This window comes from Notolepis coatsorum (assembly GCF_963971535.1).
Source record: "Notolepis coatsorum genome assembly, chromosome: 2".
Taxonomy (NCBI): domain Eukaryota; kingdom Metazoa; phylum Chordata; class Actinopteri; order Aulopiformes; family Paralepididae; genus Notolepis; species Notolepis coatsorum.
In genome coordinates this window covers 143,840,811-143,853,939 of record NC_140166.1, presented here as the reverse complement: position 1 = coordinate 143,853,939, position 13,129 = coordinate 143,840,811, and the positions used below count along the sequence as shown (strand labels likewise).

The 13,129-nt window shown below is 43.3% G+C and overlaps 1 protein-coding gene across 1 annotated transcript; it reads left to right on the top strand.

Moving 5' to 3' along the window:
• Positions 1-6,052: 6,052 nt before the first annotated feature.
• On the top strand, positions 6,053-11,515 carry LOC311223551 (tripartite motif-containing protein 16-like; the record flags this gene model as incomplete). The annotated part of the gene is made up of 2 exons (XM_084308331.1): positions 6,053-7,662; positions 11,452-11,515. 2 exons carry the CDS (start codon positions 6,053-6,055, stop codon positions 11,513-11,515), a joined length of 1,674 nt encoding a protein of 557 aa, XP_084164457.1.
• Positions 11,516-13,129: the final 1,614 nt, after the last annotated feature.

Here is a 13,129-nt window from a genome sequence, read left to right as displayed (position 1 = left end):
CCACTGAAAAGAATACCATCCGCCTTTTAGCACGTCATTATATTAAAAACGTGTCCCAAAAGGCCCTACAAGTCAAGGATGCCGTCTAGTAGCCAAGCTTCCGCTAAGAGTTGTCGCATGAAGACCCTGAACAGGCTTCTGGATGGACCTATAGACCTGTTCGGTGTATACGTCAGACTCGGTGCGCGAGCGCGCATCAAGGGGGCAAAAGGAACATAATCCTGGTCAGAACAACGGGGCAGACTACAATATATTTTGCATTTGTTAGCCATGATGCTAGCGATCTAAACAATCGAGCTGGATTATGTAAAAGGTGAAAGACTCACACGCTCACAGCCATGCTGCTGATTTGGCAAAATGACATCCAGCCATTTTCGTTTGAAACAACCTTTATAGTCAGGGGAGTGTCGTGGTTTCTCCATAGAGCCCTTGTAACGGAGGTCCGTGAGTAATATCCACAGTCACGATGAACGTGCGTGTTGTGAAGTGACTGTGGCAGTAAGCGGTACTGCGAGTTAAACTCACTTCCCCATAACAGGGTTAAAGGACACATAGATACGGTACCCAGGAGTGAATTCACCTCTTAGTGCAGCGGTCAATGTTGTCACCCACGGCGTGGGAGACCCGTGTTCGAAACTCCCTCAGGGCATTGACATTTAACACAACGCAGAAGGAGTAACATACGATCGGTCACACCCTGTCGTACTTTTTTTTTTAGCACAGCAGCTCGCGCAGGTCCAGGGCAACTTGGTCACGTGACTCAGTTGGTGTTGCTGATTGGCTGGAACACGGTATGTTTGTAATGTATACAGCGGACAGGTCTATTAGCCTACAGCTCCTCCTCCGATGTCATGTTCTGGAGGATCCAGACTCATCGTCCCCCTAGACGCCAACAACACCTCAGTCCTTCCAAGTCAAGACCGCGGGCATTCTAGGATTTCACTTTCATGGATCCGTCCTGGAACACATTACGATGGGACGGACATACAGGAAAAACGCAACAGTAACCTCTATATACTTACATCAGAGGTTGTGACCCCTGGTGTGTGTGAAATCGATGCGTTCAACGCACTTTGTAAACATTTGGGCATTTTGAGAAATATATCTATTTTCCTATGGACCGACACCAGGCTAAAATACGATGTGATGTGACAGATACCTAGAGTATACTATTTAATGAAAAGATCATCTTATCAGTTAAATTATAGAATATAAAATGGGAGTTTGGCATAAAGTAACCGTCTGTACAAAGATTGTTTTCACGGATGTTCACTATATTGAGTAACTCTCTCCTGTCGGTCAGTATTAGCGAAAACACAAAACAAAGTCCTACTTGTACTTGGTCAGCAGAAGGTTGTACTGTATCCAGGTATTGTGTAGATACATGATACAACATGTACAACATGACACAGCATGATGCAACATGCAGCAATCGTCCTGACGCTGAACCTGAATTCATATTATTATTATTATTCCTCTGTCTTCACGCACTGGATACTTCCTCTGGTAAAGATGTCTCCTGAAGTTAAGATCACAGTGGTGTTGATGGTGCTTAATATCAGGGGTTGCCTTGCAAATATTGCACACAGGTGATGTTTTTGCATGATGAGTAATTATTTTTATTATTTTTTAAACAAGGGCAGAATCGATACACTGTAATGCAAGTGTGATTGTAGAGCGACCTCTTAGTGTAAATAGACCAGTGTAGCTAGTAGCTATACTGAAACAATGTAGCTTATTAAAGGTGCTGTAAGTGGTATTTTGTTAAAGCGAGTGGTCTAGATGTTAAAGTAATAGCTCTACATTCCAACAGCCATCACTGATATAGTGTCTGGTCAGTAACATGGGTCTCCCAGTCCCTCCTGCTCTGCAGTAAACAGCCATCACTGATATAGAGTGTGTGGTCAGTAACATGGGTCTCCCAGTCCCTCCTGCTCTGCAGTAAACAGCCATCACTGATATAGAGTGTGTGGTCAGTAACATGGGTCTCTCAGTCCCTCCACTCTGCAGTAAACAGCCATCACTGATATAGAGTGTCTGGTCAGTAACATGGGTCTCTCAGTCCCTCCACTCTGCAGTAAACAGCCATCACTGATATAGTGCCTGGTCAGTAACATGGGTCTCCCAGTCCCTCCACTCTGCAGTAAACAGCCATCACTGATATAGTGCCTGGTCAATAACATGGGTCTCCCAGTCCCTCCGCTCTGCAGTAAACAGCCATCACTGATATAGTGCCTGGTCAATAACATGGGTCTCCCAGTCCCTCCACTCTGCAGTAAACAGCCATCACTGGTATAGAGTGTCTGGTCAGTAACATGGGTCTCCCAGTCCCTCCGCTCTGCAGTAAACAGCCATCACTGATATAGAGTGTCTGGTCAGTAACATGGGTCTCCCAGTCCCTCCGCTCTGCAGTAAACAGCCATCACTGATACAGACTGTCTGGTCAGTAACATGGGTCTCCCAGTCCCTCCGCTCTGCAGTAAACAGCCATCACTGATATAGAGTGTCTGGTCAGTAACATGGGTCTCCCAGTCCCTCCGCTCTGCAGTAAACAGCCATCACTGATATAGAGTGTCTGGTCAGTAACATGGGTCTCCCAGTCCCTCCGCTCTGCAGTAAACAGCCATCACTGATATAGAGTGTCTGGTCAGTAACATGGGTCTCCCAGTCCCTCCGCTCTGCAGTAAACAGCCATCACTGATATAGAGTGTCTGGTCAGTAACATGGGTCTCCCAGTCCCTCCGCTCTGCAGTAAACAGCCATCACTGATATAGAGTGTCTGGTCAGTAACATGGGTCTCCCAGTCCCTCCGCTCTGCAGTAAACAGCCATCACTGATATAGAGTGTCTGGTCAGTAACATGGGTCTCCCAGTCCCTCCGCTCTGCAGTAAACAGCCATCACTGATACAGAGTGTCTGGTCAGTAACATGGGTCTCCCAGTCCCTCCGCTCTGCAGTAAACAGCCATCACTGATACAGAGTGTCTGGTCAGTAACATGGGTCTCCCAGTCCCTCCACTCTGCAGTAAACAGCCATCACTGATACAGAGTGTCTGGTCAGTAACATGGGTCTCCCAGTCCCTCCACTCTGCAGTAAACAGCCATCACTGATATAGAGTGTCTGGTCAGTAACATGGGTCTCCCAGTCCCTCCACTCTGCAGTAAACAGCCATCACTGATGGTCAGTAACATGGGTCTCCCAGAATGTAGAGCTACTTAACACTTATTTTAACCAAAATAAGACTACTTTCAGCACCTTTAATATTGAAAAGGAGGCGGCTGGGTGGCGCAGCAGACAAGGCGCTTGTCACCAACGCAAGAGACACTGGTATCGAATCCAGGTCAGCGTTGCCTCCGGCTTGGCCAGCCGTCACACTGGCTCGATTGGCAGAGTCAGCGGGAGGGAAGCCGGTGGGTGGGTCCGGGTCGTTGTAAACAGCGACTCCTACAGTTTGGTCGGGGCGCCTGCACAGCGAGGGAAGGATCTAGGAGAGGTAGTGTGACCCTTCCACACGTTACACTCTCCCAGTGAGAGTCCGCGCTGCCAGGTGAAAAGAAGTGGTGGGCTGGCTACACGTGTGTCGGAGGAAGCATGTGATAGTCTCCGCCCTCCCGGACCGACGGTAGGGGGTAGAGTGCGCAACGACCAGGAAGGGGAGTGGGAATTGGCATAACGACTAACATTGGGAGGGGAGAAAAACGGAAAAAGGAGGAAAAAAGATAATTAAAAAAGAATATATATATATATATATTGAAAAGGAATTATATTAGTAGTTATAATTATAGGGAACAGATTGAAATGTGCCACAAGCAGGTATTTCATTTATCCTGCTGTAAGAACGATGATGACCTTTTAAGTGAATAGTAACAATAATAATGTGATTATTAAATACAGTTATTATTCCCTGCAACTGGATCTATCGGTGACACACTGCGCTTTAAGAACCAAAAAGCAAAGGGAGAAAATTAAGTCTGCAGTATTCTCCTTCTTTTGTGTTGCTTTAGAAAGCTGTCTCCAATACTGTATAAGGACTTTGCATTGTTGGGCCTGACGTTAACTTTAGATAACTGGCCACTGCATCTGGTGGATTCAGAATATTGCCAGCGAATTACATTTCTCAGCAGTGGAGATAGATTTTTAGAAAGGTCTGACTCACTGATACACGTTGACTAAGGTCTGACTCACTGATACACGTTGACTAAGGTCTGACTCACTGATACACGTTGACTAAGGTCTGACTCACTGATACACGTTGACTAAGGTCTGACTCACTGATACACGTTGACTAAGGTCTGACTCACTGATACACGTTGACTAAGGTCTGACTCACTGATACACGTTGACTAAGGTCTGACTCACTGATACACGTTGACTAAGGTCTGACTCACTGATACACGTTGACTAAGGTCTGACTCACTGATACACGTTGACTAAGGTCTGACTCACTGATACACGTTGACTACTTGCAACTTTGCTAATATAATTGGCAGACGTGACCGACGGCCAGGGGTGTAGCTCCAGATTCTGGGCCCCATGAAAGAATGTATTTGTCGGCCCCCAGTGAAAGCGAGCGCGCATAAGCGCGCAAGCGGATTTTTTTTTTGCCATTTTTTTATTGATGAAAACGCATAATATGGTTTTTACCTATACATTCGGATCAGCAGTACAGCACCTGCACTGTTGGTGGGTGAGCCTAGTAAAGGATGTCGCATTGCGTTCATCTTCAATGAATGGACCAATGCAATAGTCTACCAAAGCCCCCCCTCTCTCTCTATATATCTCACACACACACACACACACACACACTTCAGAAACAAACATAGTATCAATGAGAGCATCAATAATACACCTGAGTGATGTCTAGTAAAAAAAAAAAAAAAAATTTTTTTTTGGGGCCCCCCCCAGTGCTGGGCCCTTGGAATCATCCTAAGCTACCCCCCCCCCCCCCAGCTACGCCCCTACCGACGGCCAGGAATAATGAGCATTTGGCTGCTGGCTGGTGTTGCTCTCCAGCCATGATGGTTGCCATGCGGCGGCATGATGCCAGTCATACAGACAAACTATGCTTCCAAATGTTTGACCTTTTCGTTAAAAGGAGTAAATGCTTGAGTTGAGTTGAGTAGATCGCAGCTCAATGAAGCGATGCACCTTGTTGCTAATGGTTTAACAAGACGCACTTAATGACACTGACAAAACCTGTTCTGTACTAACTATTATTTATTGCTTTACAATTTGTTCCTCACATTTTACCCATTCACTCACACATTTACACACCGATGGCGGAGGCGACCACCAACCATGCAAGTGTCTCGCTCAAGGACACTTAGACACGCTGCCCGGGAGGAGTGGGGATCGAACCGGGAACCTCCGGATTACCAGACAACTGTAAATTTTTTTTTTTTTATTGTTGATTTTATTTTGTTATATTTTGAAAACTAACTTTTTTGAATTTGTTTTTTTGAATTAGGGGTAGGTTGCTCTATAAGCCTTCGGCTTCAAACCTATCCTTTTTTTTGTTTATTTGTGAAAATGTTCGAAAAATTATTTGTTTGTTTATTTATTTGTAAACATTCGAAATAAAATAATTCATTCATTCATTCATTCAACAGCAGTATTATAGGCCTACAGCAGTATTGTACAGCCAGTAACTATACTTTTGCTCACACAATATCTTGAATGAATGAGTTTATTTATTTCAAACATAAATTGAAAATAAATTATAATAAAAAACAAGTAATAAACAGATTAAAAAACAAACAAGCAGTTCATGTATAATATTGTAAAATAGCTTAGACATAGCCTACTTGCATAGAATAGTCATGTATAATAATGTATAAGTAAAAAAAAAAAAACATCTTCCATCTATGAATCACAGTAAAATAGACACTGTCTCTTTAAAGCGACTCCTCCCCTGGACAGCTAGCTCCCACCCCGTGACGCGTTCAGAGTTTACTCTACAACCAGGAAGCACCTCCCACCCACACGAGTTTCAGTTTACTCTTCCTGAGAAAACAAAACTTAGAGTGTCGTTGTCTTTGTCTTTGTAGAATAAAATGGCGCAGCAAGGAGTTGATATGTACCAGGACCAGTTCTGCTGTTCTATCTGTCTGGATCCACTGAAGGATCCGGTAACTATTCCCTGTGGACACAGCTACTGTATGGGCTGTATTAAAGACTGCTGGGATCACGGTGATCAGACGGGGATCTACAAATGTCCCCAGTGCAGGGAGACTTTTACTCCGAGGCCTTTTCTGAAGAAAAACAACATGCTGGCTGAAGTGATAGAACAACTAATGAAGACAGGACTGTTGTCTTCTGCTCCTCCTGATCACTGTTATGCTGGACCTGGAGACGTGGTCTGTGATTTCTGCACTGGGAGAAAGCAGAAAGCCCTCAAGTCCTGCCTGGTATGTCTGGCTTCTTACTGTGAAACTCACCTCCAGTCTCACTATCAATCTGATACCTTTAAGAAACACAAGCTGGTCAAAGCCTCCACACGGCTTCAGGAGAACACCTGCTCTCGTCATGACAGGATTCTGGATGTTTTCTGTCGTACTGATCAGCAGTGCATCTGTTATCTGTGTTCCATGGATGAACATAAAGGCCATGATACAGTCTCAGCTGCAGCAGAAAGTATGGAGAGACAGAAAGAGCTTGGCATGAGTCAGCAGAAAATCCACCAGAGAGTCCAGGAGAGAGAGAAGCAACTGAAAGAGGCCCAACAGGCTGTTGCTTCTCTCAATCGCTCTGCTGATAAAGCAGTGGAGGACAGTGGGAGAGTCTTCACTGAGCTGATACGCTCCTTGGAGACAAGGCGCTCTGAGCTGGAGAAGGTCATCAGAGCCCGACAGAGGACCACAGTGACTCAGGCTGAAGAAGTGCAGAAGAGACTGGAGCAGGAGATAGCGGACCTGAGGAGAAGAGCCACTGAGCTGGAGCAGCTCTCACACACAGAGGACCACATCCACTTTCTACAGAGTTACCCCCCCCTCTCCAGTCCCTGTGAGTCTACAGACTCACCCAGCATTGGTGTCCTTCCTCTCCTGTACTTTGCAGATGTGACTGAGGTCGTGTCTGAGCTGAGAGACAAACTAGAGGACGTTCTGAAAGAGCAGTGGCCCAGAATCTCAACAACAGTGAATACTGTTCATCTTTTACTGCCACCAGAGCCCAAGACCAGAGCTGACTTCTTACAATATTCCTCTCGGATCACACTGGACCCAAACACAACAAACACACGTCTGTCTTTGTCTGAGGGGAACAGAAAAGCAAAACGGATGAAGCAAGAGCAGTCATATCCTGATCACCCAGAAAGATTTATTGAATGGCGTCAGGTTCTGGGTAGAGAAGGTCTGACTGGCCGCTGTTACTGGGAGGTGGAGTGGAGTGGTAGAGGGGTTTCTGTAGCAGCCTCCTACAAAGACATCAGTAGAACAGGCCCTGTAGAGAACTGTGGCTTTGGATTCAATTCCAAATCCTGGGCTTTAGAGTGCAGACAAAGTAATTACCTCTTCAGACACAATGACAAGAGAATAACAGTATCGGGCCCCCGGTCCTCCAGAATAGGAGTGTACCTGGATCACAGCGCAGGTACTCTGTCCTTCTACAGCGTCTCTGCCACCATGACCCTCCTGCACAGAGTCAACACCACATTCAGGCTGAGGTTACACCTTTCGTATCATCTTCGTATTGTTTTCTTATACGCATCGCCGCGTATCGCCGCGACGTCATGCGCCTCGAGTCACACTTTCGTTTTTTTTTTCGTTTTGTCACCAGAGCACACTGATGTAGTACACTGCCAAAGCAGTAGGTGGCAGTAGGTGGCAAACATGAAGGCAATTTCAACCAATCAGAACGAATGTGCCAATACACTTCCTGGAAGCTCCAGCAAAGAAAATGTCAACAAGGCAGGCGCCTATGCCGCGCCACCATCTTGCTCAATGCAGCAATTCTTTTTTCAGCAAAGCCTAATAAAAGTGCAATAAACAAAACGGATACATTCACTGTGTGTTCTGCCTGTCATTTGTTGATGAAACAAAACTAACATCAACACAAGTGACCACCAAGAGCGGATAGTTTAGGCTAAAAAACGATCGGTAGCATTGTACATTGTAGCATTGTTAGCTGCATGCTAACGTCAATGGAGTATGCCATTATAACAATATAGCATTGTGGCTAGAAGCTAACGTTAGCTCACGCTACTTAGCCAGCATCAAAACTGATGATATCGCGAGCTATCAGTAGTTAGATAACATTAGAGACAACGCTGTGTGTATTAAACAAAGGTGAATAGATGACTGGGCCATTTTGTTTAATGCTTCTTAAGTTGAAAGAGGAACTCTGAGCTAACAGGGTCTGAATCCTGATAGCTCACGTTAGCCAGCTGCTCATGCCATCGGTAATGCTAGCAGAATGAATGGATGTAAACTTTATTTAACATATTGCATATGGGTACAATACAATACGGCTCAATACAAACAATTGTTAAGGGAATGCAGACTGTTGTAGCTTGGACTGGGGTCCTTATAACAATAACTTGACAACACATGGTAGCTGAAGCTATTTTGGGACACGGAGCTCTGTCCCAAACACACACACACACACACTCTGCTGTCACCGGAAGGGCACGCAGATGGTATCTACTGCGCATGGGCGTTTTCGCAACAACGGCTAGCGTGCTGACTACACGCTGTTTGTCGACTCGTTTTTTTGCGTATCTCCAAACGCAAACACAATTTTGCGTTTCAGCCGTATCCACAAAAAAACGCCAAAAAACGTGTTTCTGTGTAGATAGGACATGATACGTCGTCAAAAACGTATAAAAAAACGCCAGGAATACACTAGTCTAACCTCAGCCTCACTCAGCCTCTCTATCCTGGACTTTGGCTTCTATATTGCTCTGGGGAGGCCGAGTTCTGTGAGCTGAAGTAGAGATCAGTGACATTCAATGATTCACAGCTCCTCTAGGCCTAACAAAAATAATAGTTGGTTTCAGGTTGGTTGTCAGTTTGGCCATGGGTAGGTAGGGAATTTTTTTTTTTTTTTTTTTTTTTTTTATTCTTTCCCACGGCGACTATGGATAGGGAATTTCTTTATTTAATTAACCCTTTCACTGCCACACGACAGAAGGTTAGCCCTTTACTATCACACAACCGACGGCGATGCTCCATCATTAGCATCATTAGCTCCGCGGATGCGGAGCTAATGATGCTAATGATGGAGCATCGCCGTCGGTTGTGTGATAGTAAAGGGCTAACCTTCTGTATTGTCACAGTGAAAGGGTTAACCGGCTGTCGTGTGGCAGTGAAAGGGTTAAAATGTTCACAACAACATGGATGCATGTACTCTGCCAGCATGTTTAATATCCATAATACTAAATGTTTGACTAAGATTTCTATGAAACTTTATTCTTAAAAAAAAAAAAAAAAACGGATTTTTTTTTTTTAATATATAATTTTTTTTTAAAACTCATAAAATATATTGGGTCGCACCTAAATCGGCCCTAACCAGGGCTTGGGATTTAAATTGATCTTGAATATGCTGAGTTGTGAAAGATGAGGTAATTAGGAGTTACATTCATTCACTCAGCCACTCTATCGTTTTTCTGAGGGACACACACACATACACTATGTTTTGCTTTGTTTCTAGTTTCTAGCCTACCGGCGTCTATACTTTTACCAACTAACTTGCATTTGTCCGCGATCTGATTGGCCGCTGACGTTTCTGTGACATCTGCGCCAATCGTGTGACGCCTGTTTATCACTGGTTAAGCTTAGGCACTCTTTCGAAGGTGGTTAAGGTTAGAGTTTGTCTTAGAGCAGGGCGATAGAACACCAGCCCTGATTCCAAACTCTAACCGTAACCAACTTTGAAAGAGTCGCCTAAGCTTAACCAGTGATATAACTAGGCGTTAGGTAGTTTGCAGGCTGTTAGAGGCGGAAATAGGCGCAGAAACAGGCGTCACGCGATTGGCGCACATGTCAAATGACCAGAAACGTCAGTGGCCAATCGGATTGCGGAAAAATGCAAGTTAGTTGGTAAAAGAATAGACGCGGATCACCGGGGTAAAGTTTGTTTGATTCCTATCTTCAATACCTCTGTCCCTTTGCATGCGGGGGAGTCAAACATTTTATTTTCATACTCAGGGTAGGCTGGACAACAATATGCAACCATTGTATTTGTATTTGATCACCTTTGGTCATTTTGAATTACTGTGGGATTTGGGTCTGTCTCTCCTCTCTCTGTTCCAGGGGGGGTTGGTAACAATGTGGGGGCCGGACCTCCATGGAGGAGGTTGATTCAACCTATAACCTTCTCCTTCACCTCTTATCTCTGGGCAGCCGGGACACTTCATACGGGACACTCTATCTTCAAGGTCTTCGGTTGAACCCACAGCCAGGATGTGTGGGGCATGGGTCAGTCGTAAATGCAACAATTTTGTTTTTAGAACAGAGTCATCTGCGTTATCAAAAGAGCTCAAGGAGAGAGAGAGAGAGAGAGAGAGATGTTCTTCTGGTGGCAGACTTTCAGGGAAACGGACCTAGATAGGAGCTGGTTTAGGAAGAATGACCATTCATTGAATATTGTGCATTTTGTCTTTTGTTCTTGTATTCTTACTAAATAAACGTGGACATCTAAACCCAGAAGGACCCGTGTGGATATTTGCTTGAAACTTGCCGTTTCACCGACTGAACCTCAATATAGAACTTTGAAAACAACGCAAAGGAATTTACTTGAACTCACTATTTCCATGTGCTACACGAGATATGCTGTCGAAATCTAACATTTCCATTGTACAGTGATACAGGTATAAAGACAGTATGGTAGTAAGTCATACTGGCCAGCAGCGTAACTAGTAAGAGTAGGTAAGGGATATGTACATATATATATATATATATATATATATATATATCTACAGATATGTAAAGAAGACTTTCGTCTAGTTTACATCAGGGTCCTCCATTTTCAATTAATTAAGATATTTGACATACAAGACATACAAATATACAGTAGTGTAAGAAAAAGAGATCATAAAAAAATATATACATCCGAAGAGGAAGAAACTGTACATTGGAGGGGGTTGAGTAGGTATATAGTCTGTCGTACTCTAATATTGTACAAATGTAAACAAAACAAAAAAAACATTTACAGCCAAGAATACAAATACAATTACCTATTGTCTACTATGTCTAGTGTTAATCCTTGTATCGAGAGCTCAGTCAATCAACTACAGAATGAAAATGTATCTCCATTCTTAGGCTTCTTCTTATTTTTGGTGGTGGGGCATGTGTTTACATTTGGATCACTGATTGCTAGTGTCGGCCAATAACGAATGAACAAATTATTTTGAATGAATGCATTTTAAATTGAATTCGGTGTGTAGCGATCAGTCTGAGTTCCCTGAAATGAGCCATGCTGCCTGTTATTATTCTCATGACTTCCCTCTCCTCAGCCCACTCACTCAGGTCCAGGAGGAGGTAGTCATGTCTGGCTGCTATGCCATTGAGCCAAACTGAAGCCAAGGCTTCACTAAATTGGATTCAGGAGGAGTCTCTGGGAGCTCAATCTGAGGGGAATTCTTTTTTTTAAACCCCCCCAGAACTCAAAAGACTAAGTTACATACATTTACTTGAAATGAACTAGTCAATAAGAATACTCTGACTGCCCTGCACTACTGATTGGTCTTTTAAAGGGCTATACGGGTAACAAAAACAGGTGCACCATAACAACACCATACTGGGATGATCCCTCTCATGGATTAAAGGCAGTGGTGGAAGAAGTACACAGTTCCTTTACTTAAGTAAAAGTAGAAATACCCAGATAAATGAGTACTCTGGTCAAAGGAAAGGTCCTCCATTCAAATTCTACTTAAGTAAAAGTAGAGATGTATTTTCTATTGAATGTACTTGAGTATCTAAAGTAAAAGTACACATTCTACATGACGTTTGTGTATTCCAGTGCTTGGGAGCATTCAAGCCTTGATCCATTGACCTCTACAGGTTATGTTAAAGTGGGATGTGGTCCAGTTATGCTGCTCTGATTAAAGGTCATGTTAAAGTGGTATGTGGTCCAGCTATGCTGCTCTGAGGTTATGTTAAAGCGGGATGTGGTCCAGTTATGCTGCTCTGATTATGTCCTCTTGAAGTTGTCAGGCTTCAAACATTTTGCCATGTTTTCTATGCAAAATCTTATATATTTCCTTTGAAATGTAGTGGAGTAAAGTATAAAGTTCCCTAAAATGAAAATAGTCACGTCAAGTACAAGTAGCTTGACATTGTACTTAAGTACAGTACTTGAGTCGACATACTTAGTTACTTTCCACCACTGATTAATGTATTTAACATTCAACATACTGCGCATACTGTTGAATGGCTGCAGTGAATTGCGCGATGAAATATTGCGGATGATTAACTCCAAACAAAGAGGTGTGCCAATGTGCCAAAAAAAGAGTTCTAAACAAAAACATGTATATAGCCCATTTCTCTAAGGATACTGGTGTTGTACATCATTTATATCACTAGGGGGCAGACTTAACCTTTATAAGAGCCATAGGCCTTGGCTCAATCTCTCCTATAGGCTCTGAAGTGTCATCACATTTCCTTCCATCAGTCTGATCACTTTGCCCAATAAAGGGTAATGTTGGGGGTTGGAAGTGTTATATCTTTGGTGTGTGTTTGTGTGTGGAGGTTAGAGCTAGGTAAGTCATCTCTTTAATAACCTCTGTCAATGAGTGAAGGGGAAAGCCAGGACATTATGGCCAGTGATATGACATGCCCAGGTCTGAAAATTAGGGTATTGTATACTGTATATGTGTGTATTTTTAAAGCTTTAAATATACTGAATATGATATATATCTGATATATACTGAATAATGATGTATACTGTATATGATATATATCTGATATATACTGTAAATAATATATATCTGATATATACTGTATGATATATATTTCCTCATGTCATTTTATTTATGGTAGGTTATGTTTAATTCTAGTTTAAAGTGTTATTTAATTTAAGCCAATTTAATTTAAGTTTCTCCTGGTAATAAAGCTTTCTGGTTCACAAGGGGAACAAGGCTTTTGGAACTCTTTGACTAAATGAGTTCCAAGCAGCTCCTACAGCATGAGTTC